General features: G+C 36.2%; 1 protein-coding gene across 3 annotated transcripts in view; it reads left to right on the forward strand.

Moving 5' to 3' along the window:
• Nucleotides 1–22,974, forward strand: part of EXOC6B (exocyst complex component 6B) — a 708,543-nt gene that overhangs the window by 497,943 nt on the left and 187,626 nt on the right. For all 3 annotated transcript variants that reach the window (XM_060026390.1, XM_060026391.1, XM_060026392.1), the window contains one exon: nt 16,083–16,224. In XM_060026390.1, coding sequence (XP_059882373.1) covers nt 16,083–16,224 — 142 coding nt within the window. The remainder of the gene's footprint in view (nt 1–16,082; nt 16,225–22,974) is intronic.

Consider the following 22,974-nt stretch of genomic DNA (forward strand, 5'->3'; position numbering starts at 1 on the left):
AGGCTCCGGACGCGCAGGCCCAGCGGCCATGGCTCACGGGCCCAGCCACTCCGCGGCATGTGGGATCTTCCCGGACCGGGGCACGAACCTGTGTCCCCTGCATCGGCAGGCGGACTCTCAACCACTGTGCCACCAGGGAAGCCCCTTCAGTTCTTGTTCTTACTTTGCTCAAGGAACTTTACTCTGAGATCACATTCCATTCCACTAGTTTTTTTTTTTTTTTCAACCAAACTTTATGCCATTGCCAAGATTTGCAGCTTCTGATTAAATAAGAAAGTAACCAGGCAGCAGGTAGTAGGTGAGGGTCTCAGTAGGAATAGGGAGAACCACATTCTAACTTGATGGCTAGGCATAGCAAAGTATAAAGAGGAACAGCTGCCTAGCTCTGTTTTAGGCAATGATCAGAGTCTCTGAGAGCAAGGGATAGATGGTAGAGGACTTTAAAAGAATGCTTGATGTCTTATATTCTGAATTTCTAAGAGGCTTTTTTAAGTCATCTTCTGCCTTCTACTTAGGATAACTTCATCTCTGGGTTTGTCAGTCTCGGTTTTAGCATTATTGTGGCTTTTCATCTTTTTCTGGGTCTTTACTATTGGAAGTGTTTGTAAAAAGCTATATTGAGGGGCTGTTAGCCAGGCAACCTTTATTCAGTGGGTATTTATTTTAATAGCCATTTGGTTTCATTACCTCTTAATGAGTTCTTTGATAGCAAGTTCCTTAATTAACAAGGCAGTCTTTCAGGTTTCCTCTTCTCTAATTGTTAACATATTTTGGTGCTTTCACAGATACACTGTGATGAAAAGTTTCCTCCTTTATAGCTCCTGTAGGGCCATTGAGAAGGGAAAAAGACAGGGATGGGAAGAATATGCAGCATGTTTCCTTGAGATATAAATGGTTTAAGAGCATTTATCCTCCCAAACTGAGACATAGTCTTACTTTATGCTCAATTTCCTACAATATGAGTAACTCGGAGTGAATTTCTAGTTGTATAAAAGTTGATTTAGTCCAGCTCACATTAGAATTTGTATGTTGAATTTTTATATAACCACTTTCCAAGAAATGTGGCACACTTAATTCTGCCTGGGACCCAAATAAATTTTCCTCGAACTATGGGCAGTGCTCCTCAAAATGACAGGAATATTTTATCATAAAGTACCTACCATTCATTGAGCCTCTACTATGTGCCAGACACTGTATAGGGTTCTATATTATATTATTTATAGCATACATTTTCTGCAAAGTTGATATCATTATATTCATTTTACTGATGAGGAAGCTGAGTCTAACCAAGATTAAACAACTTTCCTAATGGTCACTTAAGTGATAGGGCCAGGATTTGAGCCTAAGTTAATATGAACCAAAGTTCTTTATCTATGTCTCACTTCTACTCTAGTCCTATCTTGCTTTCACTACCACTTACCATAAAATGGATATGATGGTTCATGCACTTTTCTCCCAATAGTGAGGTTAATTATAGAGCTAATTAAATTCTTGTAAAGAAGATCTTAAATTATCTTCCTCAGAGAAACCTAAGGTTTTAAATATTCTGAATGAAGCATTGAAATGAAACAATTTGTTATTGGCACAAAATAAAGAACCAAAGTACCTACAGGATATGTTAGCTCAAAAAAGCAAAAAAGAAACTCAGGCTAATGAGGTGTTTGGGTGGAGAAATGCTTTTATTTAGGGTATTGACCAGTTAGAGAACTGAGTAATAAGTTGTATGTGGAAGTTAAAGCGACTGGCTGGCAGACAGTCAGGCGTCTGTAGCATTGTGTTTTGTAAACTTTCTCCTATGGCTGTGGTGTGTTTTTTCCAAGCCCACTTAATTTTTTATGAGGTTTGTAAAGGTCTTGAATAAACAATTGAGATTATAGAGGTTTTCCTGGAAGCTTTGGTTAATATTTTAATATGCTCTGCTTTGTCACATTATTAAATAGCTTATTGGAAGGTTTGAAAGAGAGGGTTTCTTTTTTATTTTTCCTATTTTTCTTTTTCTCTCCCTCTCTTTTTCTGTTCTAGTAGTTAAATATCAAAATTGGATGTAATTTTTAGCTGATTCCTGCTCTTCTTTTTATTTTAACTTTATACCTCTGCAAATCACCCTTGGACTGGGGATTCAGCATCTGGGAGGCCTCCACTTAAAATGCACTTCAAGTGAAATTACTGTTTAGAGGGTATATCTTGAAACTAAGCCAGTGACTGTAAATGTATGTAGTAAGAGAGGACTCTGGAAAGGGAGAGGGAATTGGATAGGGTCAGAAAACAGGAACTAATAGAACTTTGGAGATTACCTCATCATGACCTTTTGCTCATTAATATTTGAATCTGATTCTTTGGCATCTTGGTTGCAGTACGGTGAAATGTCAAGCATGGCAAAGACTGAATGCCCTTAAAGATATTTCTGTGTTAATGAGATGACTTGATGAAATTGACCTTTAACCCGAATAACAGTTGAGAAAAGGGAAAGGAAAAGTTCTTATTTCTCATTCTGAGGACTTTTTATTCTATGGAAGTTTGCATAGTAATAATTGTTGTTATTTGTAGAGTACTGTATATTACCTCATTTCAAATTGGGAGTCACTTAAATAATTCCATGTTGTTGTTGTTGGGATGCAATGAAGGTCACCCAGCAAATCCTACCACTTTTGTGAAGACTTCTCTGATTATTTTGGCCTCATAAGCTTTTCTTCTAAAATCATATAGTACTTAGAGTTTATTCTGCTCTATTTTGCACTTAATTGCATGTTGTCCTTGATTTGCTATAGAATAGGAATACACTTTCCACTTTTTTCATGACAGAATTTTTGGCTTAAAAGAAGAAAATCATTTGACTCTATAAAATGCATAAATGGTTAGAAAATATTATGCACTCATGAAATACTTACATTTTAAGCAAGTATACCCAATGTTTTTTTCTACTGTTTTTCATATTCAGGCTCATAGGAATAAAAATTATAATAATCATAAGACATTTACTGAATACTTAATATAAGACAGGTACTGTGGTAAATACTACACAGGAATTATTTTTATTTAACCATTATAACAGTCCTATTTTACAGATAATGAAATTGAGACAAAGGTTAAAGTTACTGTTATGGGGCATTGTATTTAATGTGTATATTGATTTTCATTAAACCACATATCTGTACTTTCTCCATTTACGTTTACATATTTTTCTTTGTTTTGCTCTGACACTGTTTTGGACTATGGCAGTAGAACATACAAGTTAAGATTTTTGCTGATGGTGGTATTGTTGTTTTGTAATGGGCATGTACTGATTATTGGCTATATCCATTATCCCTTGTTGTAAATTTGAGTTCAAAAGACACATATATGTATGCATTTTCTTTATAAAGCAAAAATGATTGACAGGCTGATAAAGGAAATCAAGACTAGGGCATATAAAATTATTGGCTGGAGAGAAATTCTTTAAATGGCTATTACAGTTTTTTTCTCCTTGATATGTATTGTTAAATGAAGGTTGTTTGGGGGTTCTAGTTGTGATGCCATAGCTAGTATCAGACTTATACTCTAGTCATAAACCCTTATAAAAACTGGACAAAATATAAAGTCAGGTATTGTCAAAAGAATGAATCAATGCTTGGGATGCCAATAAGAATAGGTTGTAGAGAAATAGAATATCAAAGAAGAAAGAAACACAGAAAAAGGACCAACTCCCACCCCACCCCACCCCCACCAGTGTCTTTATAAAATTCCCTTTCAGTCCTTGGTCAATTTCTAAGCTTCATATGATAGGGCACACTATGGGGCTTTAGAAGACATCAGTTGCTGAGATAGTGATAGCTGAACAAATATTCTAGAAGTTGCACAGCAGAGACATTGCAGATTGGACTCACAGAGAGACCTGATGAACATTGTGGCCTTTCGGTTTAAATATCAGTCAATCCGTTTTCAGGGATTAAGGACAATGTCCTAAGAGTAAGGGCAAAATCAGTGTAACTTTTAAAACAAGCCTGACAAAATCAGTATGGTCCACTAATAATTTAACTGCCTGCCTAAACAAAACTCAAAACGCTATTGAGGAAGATAAGATAATCTAGAGCCTCTATAGCTTCTTATCTACAATGTATGGCATATAAAACAAAATTTCTTAACATGATAATAAGCAGAGAAAACTGAACTATAATCAAAAGTTAAAACAGTCAATAGAAGCAGATAATTAGATAATCCAGATATTTATGCTAGCAAACAGTGATTTCAAAATAACTATGATTAATATGTTAAAGAGGAAAGAATGGACAAAATACCAAAAAAATTATTTGTACAGATATTAAGAAGCAAATGTGTATTCTAGAATAGCAAAATACAAAATCTGTAATGAAGAACTCATTAGGTGAAGTTTTAAAAATGCGTTAAATGGGTTTAGCAACAGACTCAACAAAGCAGAAGTCAAGATTAGTAAACTCAAAGATCTACAAAAAAAAAATCTAAACTTAAACACAGAGAGAAAAAATAAAAATTTTAATTTTAAAAATGACAAGGAGCATAAAAGAGAAATGGAACGTAGTTGAAAGGTGTAACATATGTGTCTTTGGAGTGTCAGAAGGAGAGGAGAGAATGAAAATGTTACAGAAGCACTACTTAAAGAAAGAATGCTTGAGCATTTTCTATATCTAAAGAATTGCATCAATCCACAGATTTTGGAAGTTCGACAAGCATTGGGATCCCACTGAGTCTTTGGCTGAATACTAACTGTTCATGTTTAGGGTGAAAAATCCATGAGGTCAGGCAAAAAACAACTTCCAGGGCACAGAAGCTGAGCACAATTGCCAGAATTCACAGAAGGAAGGGAGATGTTCAAGTTCCAACTTGTAAGATGGGAAAGACCCCACTGAACTCCTGAAGCATTCAGTAGAGCTGCCAGAAGAGTGGCTAGTAGAGGGTTCTAAAATATCATTTATACTGGGCCTGAAGTAACTAGAGAAAAGATGATTCTAATCCCTACATAAAAGTGCATGCCAACAAACCTCAAAATTTCAAACTGAAACAAAAGAAATGGAATTGTTTGCCACAACAGAAGTCAACACTCTTTAAAGAAATTCAGCAAGATAGAGACTGCAATAGGTTAAAGATGCATATTATAAAGCCTAGAGTAACGCTACATGTATAAAACAAGGAGCTGTAGTTAATAAGCCAAAAGTGGAGTTAGATTCATAAAAATATTCAGTTAATTCGAAAGAAGGCAGAAAAATAGTAAAATGGGAGAGCAGATTGGATGAAAACAAAACTAAGATCAAGGTAATAGACTTAAATCCAGCCAAAACAATAAATTGTTTCTATAATTTATATTGTATAAACACTCTGAATAAATGGCAGAGATTGATTATTCTGGATGAATGAAATTATTCAACTATATTCTGCCTATAAGAAACTCACTTTAAATTATAACGACGCAGATAGGTTAAAAGTAACAGGAAGGAATAAAGATATACCAAGTAAACAATAGTCATAATAAAGTTGAGTTTCTGTATTAATATCAGGTAAAGTAAATCTCAGAAGAATGAATATTCTAGGGATAAAGATTGACATTTCATAGCAATAAAATGGCCACTTCATCAAGAATATATTACAATCTTAACTGTGTCTGCACTCAGCAATGGATCTTGAAAATGCATGAACAGAAAACAGCTGAGGACTGCAAAGACAGACAAATTCACAATTACAGTTAGCTATTTTAACACTCCTTCAGTAACTGATAAAACAAGTAGAATATCAGTAAGGATATTGAAGACTTGAACAGCAATATCAAACCATTTGACTTAATTGGCATTTATAGGACAGTCCACCACCAACAGCAGCCTTGTTTTTTCCAGTGTAAACGGAACATTCACTAAGCTAGAGCATATTCTGGACCATAAAACAAGTCTCAATAAATTTAAAAGGAGTAAAATCATATTGACTATTTTGCCATCCACAACAGAAATAAATTGAAAATTAGTAATAGACACATTTATATAGATATAGTGCATCATCTTTTTTTAATATGATGCTGGATTTGATTTGCTATTATTATGTTAAATTTTTGTGTGCGTTTATGTGAGATACTGGTCTATAGGTTTCTGTTCTTGTTTTGTCTTTGCCTTTTATTTTGTTATCTGGGTAATGTTGATTTCATAAAATAAGTTTAGAAATGTTTTCTCCCCCATCTCTTTTGTGAAGGATTTTGTTTAGAATTGGTTTAATTTCTTCCATAAATATTCAATAGAATTTACTAGGGAATAATCAGGGACTGGAGTTTCTTTGTGGGAAGGTTTTAAAATACAAATTCAATTTCTTTATTAGAAATAAGCTCATTCAATGTGTATGTTTGTGTGTGTGTCTGTGTGTACATGTGATCAACTCAATAGATGCAGAGGAAGCATTTAATTGTCATGAAAAAAACTATCAGCAGACTAATCTAGTCTTATCTAATCTGATAAAGGGTATCTATGAAAAACCTACCACTGATATTTTACTTAATGGCAAAAGACTGAAATTTTTACCCCAAAGGCAAGTATGTTTGCTCTTACCATTTCAGTTCAGCATCCTATTGGAGCTGGTTAGTGCAATATGGCAAGTAAAAGGAATAAAAAGCATGATACTTGAAAGGGGGAAGAATTAAACTTTATTCTTCTTTTTAAAGATAACACTGGTTTTTTTTTTTATTCTTACAAAATATTTATTGAAAAAATAAGTAAACCACAAGAAAAAGACTTACAAATTGGACTACATAAAAAGTTAAAATTTCTGCATTACAAAATACACAGTACAGGGGCTTCCCTGGTGGCGTAGTGGTTGAGAGTCCGCCTGCCAATGCAGGGGACGCGGGTTCGGGCCCTGGTCGGGGAAGATCCCACATGCCGCAGAGCAACTGAGCCCGTGCACCACAACTACTGAGCCTGCGCTCTAGAGCCCGTGAGCCACAACTACTGAGCCCGTGTGCCACAACTACTGAACCCGTGCGCCTAGAACCCCTGCTCCACAACAAGAGAAGCCACCGCAATGAGAAGCCCGCGCACCACAAAGAAAAGTAGCCCCTGCTCGCCACAACTAGAGAAAGCCCACACACAGCAACGAAGACCCAATGTGGCCAAAAATAAAATAAATAAATTTATTAAAAAAAAAAAAATACACAGTACACAAAGTGAAAAAAAAATCAAGCTACAAAGTCATAGAAGCCTTGCAGTACATAAAGCCAACCAACCAACAAAACAAAAGAAAACAAAAAAACAAACCAAGAAAAACCCAATGTTGTCTATGTAGAAAATCCTAAGACATCTACAAAAAAAAGATATTAGTACTAATAGTTTAGCAAGATCAAAGAATACAAAGTCACTATGCAAAAAGCAATTCTATTTCTATGTACTAATAATGAAATAATTAGAATCTGACATTTAAAAAATCAGTATAATTTAAATAGCATCAAAAAACAGGAAGTACTTTGTAATAAGCAAAATATGTGCAAAACTTGTACGTTCAAAACTACAAAACATTGTTAGCAAAATTAAAGATCTAACTAAATGGAAAAGTATACTATATTTATGGACTCAATATTGTTAAAATGTCAGTTCTCCCAAAACTAATCTATGGCAGCTCTTCACCAGGCTTCTGGGTGGGAATTAAGCCTTAATGCTCTAAGGCATCCATTATATGTAATAAATTAACATTTCTTATATTCATGTAAAATCATACTATCTATACCAATCTTGAGGGAATGAATGTAGATGTTAACAAGCTGATTTTAAGATCTATATGAAAATTCAAAGGGCTTAAAATAGTTAAGACTATCATGAAAAAGAAGAATAATGTTGGAGAACTTGATGCTGCCTGATTTCTATATCTACTCTAAAGCTTTGGCTATTAAGACAGTGAAGTTTTGGCATAAAATTAGACAAAAAGATCAGTGCACTAGAATGGGGAGTCTCAAAATAGACCCACACCTATGTGGTCACTTGATTTTCAACAAAGGTGCCTATGCAATGCAGTGGGAGAAGGATGAGTCTTCTCAATAGATGTGTTCAAGCAATCCAGTATTTGAATTGAAAAGAAAATTAATCTTGACATCTACCCTACACTATAAATTAAGATGGATTATAGAGCTAAATGTGAAAACTAACACAGTAAATTGTCTTAAAAATGTGTGAGAATATCTTCAAGACAAGTCGCAAAGGTCATGAGCCATGAAAAGAAAAGTTGATACATTGTACTTTATCAAAATTGTACATTTCTGATCATCAAAAAACACCATTAAGGAAGCAAAAAGGCAAGCCACAGAACATGTGAGAGTATTTGCAATACATCTATGTGACAAAGCAGTCATCCAGAAAAGACAAATATCTTGTGCAAATCTCTAAAGAACTAGACAATCTGCACTTTGACCCACTCCCAACATGGACAATAAACTTGATCAGGTGCTTTACAAAAGAGGATATCCATTTGACCAATAGGCACATGAAAATATGCTTTTAACAGAATTACGCATAAGGGAATATAAATTGAAACTGCAGTAAGATGCCACTATACTCTGGTAAAATAGCAGGAATTAAAAAGACTTCTAGGGGCTTCCCTGGTGGCACAGTGTTTAACAATCCGCCTGTCACTGCAGGGGACATGGGTTTGATTCCTGGTCCAGGAAGATCCCACATGCTGTGGAGCAATTAAGCCTGTGTGCCACAACTACTGAGCCTGCACTCTAGAGCCCACGAGCCACAACTACTGAGCCCACGTGCCACAACTACTGAAGCCCGCGTGCTCTAGGGCCTGTGTGCCACAACTACTGAGCCTGTGCTCTTGAGCCCATGTGCCACAACTACTGAAGCCCACGTGCTCTAGGGCCCGCATGCTGCAACTACTGAGCCCACGTGGTGCAACTACTGAAGCCTGTGCTCTACAACAAGAGAAGCCTAGAGTCCATGCTCCACAGCAACAGAAGCCACCACAATGAGAAGCCCGCACAACGCAACGAAGAGGAGCCCTCACTCACCGCAACTAGAGAAAGCCTGCACACAGCAACGAAGACCCAACGCAGCCAAAAATAAATTAAAAAAAAAAAAAGACTTATAATACCAAGTATAGGAGAAGATATGGAACAACTCTCATACATTGCTGGTGGGAATATGAAATAGTATTGTCACTCTGAAATTTTGGCAGTTTCTAATAAAATTAAGCATACAACTACTCTGTGATCCAGCAGTTTCAATCCTAGGTATTTTTCCAAGGAAAATAAATAGTTCCACTTAAAGACTATTCATAATAGCACCCAATAGAAATAACCCAAATAGATATCAATAGGAAAAATGAATAAACAAATTGTGATTTATTCATACTTCTCAGCAATAGAAAGGAAGAAACTATGGATACATGCAGCAACATGGATGAATCTCAAAAACATACTGAGCAAAAGAAGCTAAGCATAAAAGAGGACACCACTGTAGGGTTCTTTTTATATGAAGTTCAAGAAAGAGGCAAAACAAATCTATGGGGCTATAAGTAAGAAAAGTTACCTCATGGTGTGGGTGGATCTACTGATTTGAAAGGGGCATGAGGAACTTTCAGGTTTATGGAAATATTTCCTATCTTGATCTGGATGGCAGTTTTATAGGTTTTTACATATGTAAAGGTCATCAAGCTGTATATTCTTAAGAGCTCCATATGTACTGTTTGTAATTATACCTTAATAAAAGCATGCATAGCAAAAAGTGTTTTTAAAAAGATTTCTGTGTTTCTTGAAAAATGACTGAATAAGAAAGCGAAACAAGTGGATAAGTCTGAGAACCAGGTTTATGCCATCTGTTACATCCCTCCTCTGACACCTCCTTCCATCTACATCCTGAATATATACTTCCAGTTTTCTTTTGATTATGCTTTTTCCTTCGAGCTTCTTAATTTTTTCATGACAAATTAAGTAAGGATTGTTTACCTCTATTTACTTTTTTTTTTTTTTTTTTCGGGTACGCGGGCCTCTCACTGTTGTGGCCTCTCCCGTTGCGGAGCACAGGCTCCGGACACGCAGGCTCAGCGGCCATGGCTCACAGGCCCAGCCGCTCCGCGGCACGTGGGATTTCCCGGACCGGGGCACGAACCCGCATCCCCTGCATCGGCAGGCGGACTCTCAACCACTGCGCCACCAGGGAAGCCCTATTTACTTTTTGTTAGTTTTTCTTATTTTTGATTTATTAGAGGTTCACCATCTCATTGTAGGCTCTACTAAAGTCATCAAATAATACCAAATATCTTGCCCAAGATATATTAACTGTCAGCCTTGGGCTTCATTTTCTTTAGCTGTTAGGGAACATTTGTTTGTCTAAAATAGGGATTTGTGAATCTTTTAATGAGTGGATATTTGTATAAATTCTCTAATTTAAATTTAAGAATGTTCTTTAAGTAGGATTGTAATCCTTCCTAAGACATGGGTACAGTTGTGGGAAAATCAACTTGGAGAGGATATGTGATTTTTAAGGTTGTTTAGGTATAAAGATAAAGTAAGACTTTGTCATAGGGTTTCTGCAGCACATGGGAACCACAGTTCCAAGCATGGGTCCCAGATAACAGGAACATATGGGAAGATCCAGAACTCTATCCTCTGAATGTGGCTTATTTAATGTCCATCCTAAGTAAATAGGAGGCTTAGTACTATGGGAATGAAGTGGCCTCACCCATAGCCATGGGATATTGAGGAAAAAGGAACAAGACAGCTTCCTTGTTCAGTGAAGGAAGGGGCAGGCCAAAGAAACTGTCTACAGTAGTGGTCAGGATAGAAGGTTAAGGAATTAGAGGTATAGGTACACAGAAAGAACTAGCAATTTATAGGGTGGCTTTACTTTACTTTGAGTAGTTCTTACTTGCCTTGCTAGATCAGTTTCTGTGTCTGAACTTTTCTCTATTTCATGGTGACATAACTCATTAAATAACTAAAGAAAGATAAAATTTGACACACCAAAATGTAAGCAAGGGAGTGTTACTCAGAAAGCAGAGGAGAAATTTGGTGTGAAAAGACAGCTGTCTTTCCTGGCTCTCTTTAAACATTCCTTACTGTGAAACTTGTTAAGATTATCCAGAGAAAGAGAAATTTGGCTTTGGCCCCTTAAGTCATTTAGTTAAGATTCTTGATGATCTGGAACTCAGATCTGACCCCAGTAGGTTGACAGAGAGCTGTGGTTGGAGTCCATTCTAAATATCTGCTGTGAATCCAGCATTCTTCTGATGCTTCCTTAGATGGAGAAGGGAGAAAAAAAAAATGTTTTCTTCTCGTCCTCTTCATTCCCTTACCCAAAGTCGCAAAGCAACAGGACAATGTAGCAACTACCCCAAGGCCTTTTACTGGGAGGCAGGATCAAATGATTGTTAAGAGCCTTTGGAATTTGACAAGGCTGGATTCACATCCTAGGTCCACAACTTATAAGGTATATTCAGATGGCTTAACCTCTCTGTCCTTATCTATAAGTAGAGGATTAAATACCTCATGGGGTTCTTGTGAGAATTATGCGAGAAAATACTTTCAAAACATTTGGCACATAGTCAATGCTCAATAAATGGAAGCAGCTGCTCTGGTGATGGTGGTAGAGTTTGTGGTGATACTGAGGATGATAATGCTTTCTCTAAGCTCTTCACCTCTGCTCACTTGTATTTAGTACTATGACATAACACTTAGTATTGTGTAATTGAAGTACATAGTAATTGAAAGTAATGAATACTGAGCTTTCTGTATTTTGAAGAAGGAATTTATAAGATTCCTATTTGTCTTAATTGTGTTAAATTGTGCTTTTGTGTAAGAAACAATGGATGATATCTCCCTCTGTGTAGAAGAGAATGAGATACCTCCAAGGCGTAAAGTTGGGCGGCAGTGTGTACCTACTTTGCAGTCTAGAGCTATGCTTCATTTAGATATACCAAAATAAAAATGCAATAGTTTCTTTCCTTGCAAATCATGTACTTTTCAAGGAAACATAAATGCATGAAATGACAGTGCAGTAAATCATCTAGTGCAAAGTTTTATGGTACAAGTTAAGACAGTAAATAGAGAATAGGAGGTAGATGGAATAATTCAAATTAGAGGATATGAATCTGGGTATATTTTTGAAGTAAATGAGTTGATTACCAAAGAGGTACGTGGTGAAAATCAAAAAAGTATTTTCATAGATCTTGACTCATGCCCAGTGATGGTTCTCACTGTGGTCATAAGCCTGACTTTGAATTAACAACATGAATTTAGTCACCAATGTACTCTTCTTCCCTTCCCAAAACTTTTTTTAAAAAGGTATTTTAACAGGCTTGAGAAGTAGTATGAATTATTTAAGTGCTTTGGTAGTTGACTTTCAGTTCATTCAGTTGATATTTATTGGCTGTCTTGGAATACAGAAATATTGTAGCTGCATTAAGAGGCAGTATGATGTTGCCTGTAGAGCTAGTTGTAAGATACTGTGACTCAGATCTCCCTGCATGCCAGGTTCCTCATATGTTCAAAATATGATGATAATACTTAGGTCATTTTTCAGCTTTGGCATTCTGTTTCTATTTCTTGCGTAGTCTCTGTACACTGCGACTATCATAGCTTCATAAGATATAATCTAGTTGTGATTATCACTGATTTGAAACTGTTCCTGGAGGTATACGCAAAGGCGGTTTGGGTCAGTTTAGGCTTTGTTCCAAATTCTTACCCTGTCCTAGAGATTGGCAGTTTGTTCCTAGAAAGAATCTGCTCCATGAAGAGGGTGAAACCACCAATTTTTATTGCTTAGTGTGTTGATAGTTATTGCCTGGGTCTCTGTTTATCCTTTCTTAGAAAATCTATGGATACCATGGTAGTAATGGAAACCAGAAGTGAAAAAGAGAATGGATAGCAGACTGTGAATTAGCAAAGCTCCAAAATGCTTTCTAGAATTAGAAAAATATTTAACAATGAAAATATACATTTCTGCAATTATCACTGTGTTTGGAAATAAAGAATTAGCTTGAGGGGAAGTAGGGTGGAAAATGATTGGAGGACAGTTAAGTAACTCAGTATGTTAGGGTAGTATAACATATGATCATGTATAAGTGCCTTTGGCTCTATTGATTGATATAGATTTGTTTCATGTTAAAGTTAATAAGCTGCTTAATATTTTGAGATGAATAATGAGTCTGAAGTGTCAACTAACTTACACTAAATTACACTTCTAATGAGTGGTAGAGATAAAAATTCAAACTTGGGACTTTCTGACTGTGAGCTATCTTATTTTCATTTTATTAGGCCAGTTTCCTTTCTCCTTGGCAATCTGTTTTGACCACTGGAAACAAGCCTTTCAAATGCTGTCTTCTCAGCCTCCAGCTTAATTGGGCTTTTAGCTCTTTGATTTTTACAACATCTCCATGTTCAGTTTGTTAGGACCTTTAAGTGTTGGCCTTGGCCTAGATAGTTATGCTGGACCACAGTTAAAAAGCATGCCCCAGCAGATACTCAGTATTTGAAGAGTTGGCTCCTGAACTACAACTGTCTTACCTGTTTGGACCTAGTTTTTATGTCTTGGATAACCTGTTAACCCTGTTATTATCTGGATCTGTTTTTCCCCAGCTGTTCCAGTATAAGACAGTATAAAATTTAGTGTTGCTTTTTAGGTGACGAGTTACTGGAAAGATACGGATTTAGGATTGGGTAGAAGTAACAAATAGCTGTATGACTTTGTCTAAGTTTCTTAACCTTACGGAGAACCTTCGTTTATTCATCTACAGGAAAGGAATAATACCAACTGCTTGGGTTGATTGTGAGAATTAAGTGAAATAACATAAGATGTCAGCTGCCTAAGTATAGCACATCTTGGGCATATAGTAGTGTCCAAGAGACAGTAGTTTCTTTCCCCTTTTCTCTGCCTTCTGATCTGCAGTGTTGTCTCTGGACATCTGCTCTAGTCTATCCTCATTTCTTCATTGCACTCCCACTCTCACTGTTGAAAAGCCATAGGGCTTCTCACAACTTTGATCTGCCCCCTCTGATTCTTCTCATGGGGCATAGCCTGACAATTATGTTGAACTCTATGGCTCCTTGGTGATACCTGTTCCAGGTCTCCAGTGGGTTTAGTTGAAAGCATGCCATTTAATATGGATTTCTTTTACGTAACTTTTCTCTTTAGGATTCTTTACGCTTCCATTGCCTCGTTTCGACTTGGTCTCTACGGCATTCCCTACTTAAGTATTTCCATTTGTTGTGTTAAATCACCCACAGAGTGTGGGTCTTCAGAACCTACAAACAGAACCATAGAGGAGAAACATTTTTAGAATGTGTAATATAATAGATCATTGTTTATTACTGTTATTTTTATTCTATAAAATATTTTAGTCAAATGAAAATTTAGAAGATATTCAATCTCACAAAATAATCAAAGACAAAAATCATAAAGTATCTCTTGTTTAATTAGTAGAAAAATTTGTAATAGTACTCAGTGCTGGTGATTATGCAATTAAGTGATACTCTAGGAAATATCTAGGGACATTGTAAATCAGAATATACCGTAGGCAAAGCAGTTTATAGTTAGATATTTGGAAATCTGGCTTCCACCTGTGTTCCTCTTCACGTATACACATGTGCATTCTGAATCACAGTACATTGATACCCCTCATTCTAGTAGATTTGAGAAATAATCTTAAAGGAATTATCCAAAGTATATAAAAAGTCATGCAAATTTTAAAATTCATTCTGGTATTATTTGTTATATGTTTTTCCATTTAAAGCCTGCTAACTTTTGTGGAAGGTCCTGACCCAGTGAAACATATGAAAAATATATATATTAAAAAAAAAAAAACTACAGTCAGAATCTGGCATTTTCATGAAGACTGACATTACTCTATGAGCTACTCTGTTTATAAGAGCAAAAGAAAGAAAAGAAAAGAAACAACCTAAATCTCCAACAACAGAAGAATGGACAAATAAATTCTGGTATACTCCTAAAATGGAATACTGTGGAATAATTAAAGGAATAAACTACAACCACATGTATTTCATTTATAAACATTCACATTCATAACATTGAACCAAAAAAGCAAGTTGTAGAAGGACATCCTTTGTAATACAGAAAGTTTCAAATACATAAAATAATAAAAATATTGTTTCTTATTATATACTTGTCATATAGTATTTTTATAATACAAATGGTATACTCAACACAAGAAACGGTCACCTCTGGGGAGAAGGAATAAAATGATTTAAGGAGGTCATATAAGGGCTTTAACTATATTTGTAATGTTTAGTATGTACATAAGTGTTCATCATATAATTCTATATATCTTTCTGAATGACTGAAGTATTTCATGATTTCAAAAAAGAAGGACCCACTGACTAATATGAGGACTCAGACTTTTTCAAACTTATCCTGTTTTTCAGACTAGATGATAACAAAAATAAAATGGGTATATATCTGGGGAAGAAATGGATATATCTTTCATGATGTATAACTCAGACCTGGAACTAAGATATAATTCACTAGTGTAAAGTGAATCTTTTAAAGAAGATGGTAAAATACTAATTTTAATATCAGTATTTAAAAAATTAGCTTAGAGTGCGTGTTCATAAACCTCAGTGTTTATTTTTTAAGAAAACAAAATTTATCCTTTTAATTATTTTTTTCAGAAAACCATTTTGTTTTAAACCATTCTTTTCATTTTATATGTGTTAAATCATAAAGTAGTAAACACTTTGGTTTCAAGATAAGTTAGGAATTGTTTACATTCGCTTTTTAAGAATTATGGTATTTTTAGAAGGGACTCTTTGAAATTTATTCTCTGTGGAAACATTCCTTCTCAGTTTAATTAAGATTTTGAATATTGTTAATCTATTGTTGATTTAGGAAGAAAGCACTTCGTAAATAAATAGCTGGGCTTTATGAATTTTAGCTGAGTGTTATACTGACATGACTGATGGTAATGGAGCTAAATATTTAAGATGTTTGCCATGAGGTCCTATTAATTTCAAAGTTATTTGAATGCAAGGGTTATCATGATGGAGAAAACCTTCAAAGAAATTGCTAATTGAAAAATAAATGATTTTAATTTTCGTTGGAATTTGATTTTAATCCATCAGCCTTATGATTTACATTCTTGTATTTCAGGGAAAGGTGGCCCAGACGGCATGTATGTCAGCTTGCAAGCATTTAGCCACGTCCTTGATGCAACTTTTGCTGGAAGCTGAAGTAAGGCAGCTCACCCTGGGAGCATTACAGCAGTTCAACTTGGATGTCAGAGAATGTGAACGTAAGACAGTAAACCATCTCTTCGCTTATTTGTTTTACCTGCATATTCACCTCTGTGGAAAAAAAAGTTTTAGGTCTGTGGGGTTTTGGTCCTAATGGAGTCAAAGAGTACTAGAAATAAGAGTCTGTCACCAAGCTAATTTGAACACCCAAGAGTGCCTAGGCCCATATGTAGAACAAAGAAGATCCCTGGCATGGAAGTTTGCAGTCTAGAGGGGGATACAAGGCAGACGTGCATTTAATACACACCAAAGAAAACCTGATTAGTTCAAAGACTTCAAAGAATGCAGTTCTCAACCATTTCCTTTTTATGTTGTATTTGAAAACTATTTTTTCATCTTATCTGCAAACTCTCCTTAGTCTAAAGAACAAATGGAGTATGCATTTATCAGTCAGAAATGCTTTCTATGACAGGTAGAAACAGAAAACCTTAGACAGAGTGGTTAAACTAAATAGGTTTTATTTTTCTTAGAGGCAGTGAGTTGCTGTATTAATTTAGTTACTCAGTGATGTCATCAAGGACCCAGGCTCTTTTGTTCCCTCTCTTCTGTCATACTTAGAATTTTCCTCCTCATACATATTATAGTCAGAAGGGACTCACATTCAATGCAGGAGGGAGGTGCCAGCATCACCTGTTTTTTTATTAAAAAAATTAAAATCTTTTCAGTAAACCCCTAACAAACTTCCCTGTGTGTCTCATTGGTCAAAATATAGTTGTGTGGTTGCCTCCAGCTCTCAGGGAGACTGGGAGGTTGAGTATCTGGCAAAGAGAAAGAGGAGCATCATTATTGACATAGTTGATTTATCATGAATTGTCTACTTGGAATTAAACACAAAATCAGGCTCTGGTTAGCAAGAAAGAAGGAACAAATGAAGAGTGTTGTGGTGCTTGTGCCATCAGTGAGAAAAGAAAATGAACAAAAATGATATGATTCCTGGAAACTTTTTTCTGATTCTAGGAAAATTAACATAGTGGAAAATTACATGAGTCTGCTAATACTTCTGCCCCACCTTTTAATTTTTTTTACTGTTTATTGGTTTCCCTTGGTTAACTTTTTTTTTTTTTTTTTTTTCTGGCCACACCACACAGCTTGCAGGATCTTAGTTCTCTGACCAGGGATTGAACCTGGGCCCCCTGCAGTGGAAGCACAGAGTCCTAACCACTGGACTGCCAGGGAATTCTCCCGCTTGGTTGACTTTTGATGGCTGGAAATTAAGGCTTAATTGGCTATACTATTTTTAATTAATTAATTAAGACGTCCAGTTCCAGCCATCACAGAGTGACAGGTATCAAGGTCACCCTTCTGCCATAAACAGCTATAAAACTGGATAAACTGTATGAAACAACTCTTTTCATGCATTAGACAGCAGAGAGCACAAGGCTATGATCCTTCAGAGGGGAAATGTACAAGGTAAGCTTGACATTTACTCTTGTTTTCTGTCTGGGGGCACTATCCAAACACAGCACAGGAAAGTACAGCTCCAATAAAAAGCAGTGTTTTGCACAGAAACCCCCCCCACCCAGGAATTGGCTTATAAGGCTGTTGAGGCAGCTTAGGTTTGTGGAGAAAGGTACCTGAGAGCAAGGAGTTGTTTAAAGAAGTTGCTCCAGAAATCTGCATTGGAGAGCCCTTGAGTCTTTGATCAAAAACCAAGTTGCCATGTGTGGTGTGAAACTCTGGGAGGCTTAGCGGAGAATAGCCACTGAGGATCTATGAGCTGAATAGGAATGCCAGTAGTCACAGAGTGCTAGGAAACACTGGAATTCTGACCAACTAGAGTGGAGAGACCACCTTAACATATTGTGCATTCAGTAATACCCCAGAAGGTTAGGCATTAAGAATGCTATTCAAGCTCTAGAGTAAGAGCTAATCTTGAGCCACCCTAATAAAGTCTAATAAGAAGACTTGACAAGATAAAGGTAATCTGCCAGTAAAATAACTGCCTGCCAAAACACTCAACAATCTTTGAAGGAAGAGGAACATGAAAAAGTTTTCAGATTCTCAACCGTATAGCATCTACAATTTCACATCAAAAAACTAAAATTCGACATTCAAAAACGTAGGAAAATATGACCCATAACAGAAGAAAAAAATAAACAATAGAAATAAACCCACTGATTATACAGATGTTAGAAATAGTGGACAGGGCCTTTAAAAAACTGAATATAAATATATTCAATAACTTAAAGGAAAAAATGGATATAATGCATGACTGGAGGAAATTTTTTCCAGGTTTGATTTAAAAAAAGTATTAACTCACTGATTCAAAAAGCTCAACAAATCTTTAGCAAGATAAACATATAGCCACACCCAGGCACATTATAGTCAGATTGCTAAAAATAACAGCAATAAAAGAGAAAATCTTAATAGCAGAAGAAAAGACACATTATATAATAAAGAGCAATGATAAGAATTACTGCTAATTTCTTATCAGAAACAGTGCAAACCAGAAGGCAGTAGAGGAACATCTTTAAAATTCTGAAAGAAAGAAAAAAAAAAGCCTGTTAACCTTAACCTGAAAACTCTATCTTGTGAAAAATATCCTTCAAACATAAAGGTAAAATATAGACATTTTCAAATAAACAGAAGTTGAGAAAATTTGTCACCAGAAGATCTATACCACAACACATTTAAAAGGTAGTTTTTCACATTGAAAGGAAATTATACTAGATGTCAACCCAGCTCTACAGTGCAGATTACATTGTTCAAAGATGTCTACCACAATATCTCTTTTCCTAGAGCCGGGAAGCCCGGTTTTTCTTTTTTAATTTTATTTTTTATAGAAGTAATACCTGCTCTTTGTGGAAATTTTGGGAGAAAAAAGTAACAAAAAAATTATCTCATCATTCAGAAATAAGTACAATTCCAGGGCTTCTCTGGTGGCGCAGTGGTTGGGAGTCCGCCTGCCATTGCAGAGGACACGGGTTCGAGCCCTAGTCCGGGAAGATCCCACATGCCGCGAAGCAGCTGGGCCCGTGCGCCGCGGCTGCTGAGCCTGCGCTCTAGAGCCGGCGAGCCACAGCTGCTGGGCCCGTGCGCCACAACTGCTGAAGCCCACGCGCCTGAAGCCTGTGCTCCTTAGCAAGAGAGGCCACCGCAGTGAGAGGCCCATGCACCACAATGAAGAGTAGCCCCCGCTCGCCTCAACTTGAGAGAGCCATCACGCAGCAGTGAGGACCCAACACAGCCAAATAAATAAATTAATTAAATAAATTAATTAATTTAAAAAAAAAAGAACTGGTATCTGAGATTTAAAAAAAAAGAAATAAGTACAATTACAGGGATTACATCCAGACATGATAACATCCAACAGCCACAGAATTGTTTCTAGAAGCCATCCACTGGATTCTTTGCATCTAGTTAACCAGAATTGTTTTACGTGGCTCTGTCTTAACCAATTACTTCCCAGGAGAATGAAAACATAATGGTTGGCTAAACCAGTCAAGATTGATTCTTAATGTTGAATACAAAGTCATCATTTTCCGAGTCTTGAGGAATAGTAGAACCTCATTTTGATATAAATAAAAGGGAGAAAAAGGCTTTGGGGTAGGTGACCAACCATTACCAATGGTTGAACGGCAAAGCCTGATGAATGATTGGGAATAACTCAATCAAAGTGACTGCATTTTTGATAGAGCTAAAAGGTAAAGAGGGATGGAGGGTAATAAGCTAAAATATATGAGCCTTGAGGAAGAGGAGTAATGGTCTGAGAGAAGCACCAATGAATAAGGAAAATGCCCATCTTATAGCCTGATTCTGAAGTACATTTTTTGTAGAAGAATGAACAGCTTCTACTTTAGAGAACTATAGGCGAATTGGTATCCTTAGCAGAGAGCCAGCTTTCAGTTGACTAAGAGGTAGAGAGATCATTTAATGAAAAGGTGGAAACTATGAAAATAGTTTGTTAACTATGGCAGAGGGTTTCCAGAGAGCCAGTGTCTTGCCTGAAAAGCCATTCAATATTTGTAATAGCCTTTCAGACTTAGGATCAGCTTGACACTAACATTTGTGAGGCATGGCAGTGTCTCTAATAACCATATTACCACTGAAATTTTTTCCCCATATATTTAGAGCCACTAAGGTTCATTGATTTAGAATTTAATGTTTCATTTCTGATTGGCATTAATTTGTCTGTCAAAAAACTTTCCATGGACATTTATTTTAATTTAAAAGAAAGAATTCTATGTCTTTTGCTATACCATCCCCCTCATTTTCTTCTTTACATGCTCAGTGGTCTATAAAAAATCTTAAAGAAATGATACATAAGATTCGCATAACTATACAGAGGCGTATAAAAGCAGCCCCAAATGACAAGATAATTAACACTTACATCTTTCTACCCAGTGGTGTGTACGTGAGGTATTTTTGCTATTGTCTGTGAGTCATTGGAAGAACTGTGTATAGGTCCTGAAAGAAATAAAACTTTGGACAAGATAGAATGTGAATGTATCTTGAGTGTTTGACTCTGAGGCCTGGGCTGCCGCTTTGTTAGATCCCAAATACATACAGGAATTATATGCATGCAAGCCTGAGATATTCAGCTAGTATAGTGTAGTCATTAAGAACACAGATTTGAGAGTCAGCTCAATCAGATGTTCAAGTCACCACTTCTTTTTAGTGTGACCATATATAAATTATTTAACCTCTCACAGCCCCATTTATGAAATAGGAATAATAATAGAACCTCATATCACAGGAATGGGGTCAGAATTAAATGAGATAATGCATAAAAGGGTTTATTTCATGGCTGGCAAAACATTAAATATGCAATAAGGAGTAGCTTCTCCTGTTATCATTATCAGCAGCAGTAACAACAGCAGTAATAAATATACAGCAACTCTCAGAAGGTCTTTTGCAGACCACGCAGACCTTTGTCTGTAGTTTGTGAATCAGTTAGGTTTGGAGATGCCCTTTTATTCAATGTAAGTTTTGCTTTTTGTAGTTATCTGTCGAACTTCTGTAGTTGTTCTGAAAGTTACCATCCAGAACTGATGATTTTCTAATTCTCAGCCTATGCTTTTGCAAGAAATCAATTAGTTGGCTCAGATGTTTACTAGAGATGGTAACTACTGCTTTGGATACCACTATCTAATAGGAGTGTTGTTGATTCTTACTGACAGGTTAATCAAACCAAGTACCTTTATGGTGAAGATTATTAGGATTTAGGAGATGTGAAGAAAATATTCCTTTCCCTTTAAAAATTGACAGTGACCTCTGGGTATTTCTGCTCTGTATGAATTTCATCTTGTATCTCCATATGTTCGGAAACTGGATTTTAAATACTAGCAGGTCTTGATGACCTAATACTTACCTCCTTGATCAGACCTGGGCTACTGTAGCATTCATGTACTAGGATGTTCAGTCTGTGTCTGGATTTGGAATTTCCAAACCTTTTTCTTTGTATATTCTAAAGATAAGGAGGTCTAGGTTCATATTCCAGCTCACCTACTTGTTAACGGCGCTTATTCAGTAATCTGTTCATTTATTCAGCAAATATATGTGGAGCCCCTACCCCTACTTTGCATGATACTACATGCAAAGTACCATGCTGGAAGCTTGAAAAAAAATGGGAAACCATTGGTGTTAAATAGGAGAGTGACTTGATTAGATTTGTGCTTTTGGAAGGAACTCTGCAATTTATCAGGGGCCTCAGAGATCAGTTATAAGGCTGTTGCAGTAATCCATGATGGAGATGATTTGGAAGCTTCAGCATATTTATGCATCATAATTCAAGCCATTGGAGTGAATAAATCAACTCATCTACCCTCCCTGAGTCCATCAGTAAACTAGAAATATTAATCCCTGCTATAGTTTTCTCACAGTATTGTTATGAAGTCAAATAAGATACTACGCATAAAATCATTTGTCAACAGCCATGGAAATTTTATTTATTACAGTTTTCACTTCTTTATGCATATGCTTTCATGTGTTTTTGTCTTGTTTTCTTTCCCACTTCCATTGTTATATGGTTTATAATGTTAAATATTTCAGTTTTTAGTTGTCTGCTCAGGTTCCTATATTATTCAAAAGATTGGCATATTTAAAATATAATATAATTAATCCAAATCCAGGGGACATTTGGTTGTGAGGAAATGAAGCAGCAATTGCATCTTTTAAAATTTAGTGTAATCCATCTTTTCGCAGGGCCCATCGCCTTTTGCACAGAATAGACCGAGTCCCTGTACAGAAAGGTAATAGAATGCATCTTGGCAAATTCTCAGTTCTTTGATGGTCAAGTTAATATGAGCTTGGGAACAAGGACTCCAAAGCCTTCCATTTCACCCTTCTTACCATAATAGCCCTTACTTTACAGGTCAGGAAACCAATGTGGAGAATCTGCCTAAGCTCAGGATTTAATGAAACAACTTTAGAGTAGATTCATGATCTCACTGAGCCTACTATGATATAAAATATTAGCAGAACACCATTTGTCACTTAATTCCATAGACCCCACTCTAACTGAAAGATCAGATTGCTTTCTGCATCCCTAGAGAAGTAGTTTTAGCTCAAGGCTAAAAAAAAAAAAGTCAGGATCTAATAGTCCAGGACTGAGAAGTTTGAATTTTCCAACTCTTAGTATATATTCACTAAAAAAAAAATGGCTGCAAGTTCCCTTGTGTGGTATAGCAGGCTCTCCTCTGACTCAGGTGTGAGATGTTTTAGCAAATCTTAATCGGGCAAACCTTAATAGGCTTGCTTATGATTTTGCACTGGGGCTTCTGAACTAAGGAATCTTTGTAAAGCGATCT

The sequence above is a fragment of the Delphinus delphis genome, chromosome 12 (genome assembly GCF_949987515.2).
Source record: "Delphinus delphis chromosome 12, mDelDel1.2, whole genome shotgun sequence".
In the NCBI taxonomy this organism is placed as follows: Eukaryota; Metazoa; Chordata; class Mammalia; order Artiodactyla; family Delphinidae; genus Delphinus; species Delphinus delphis.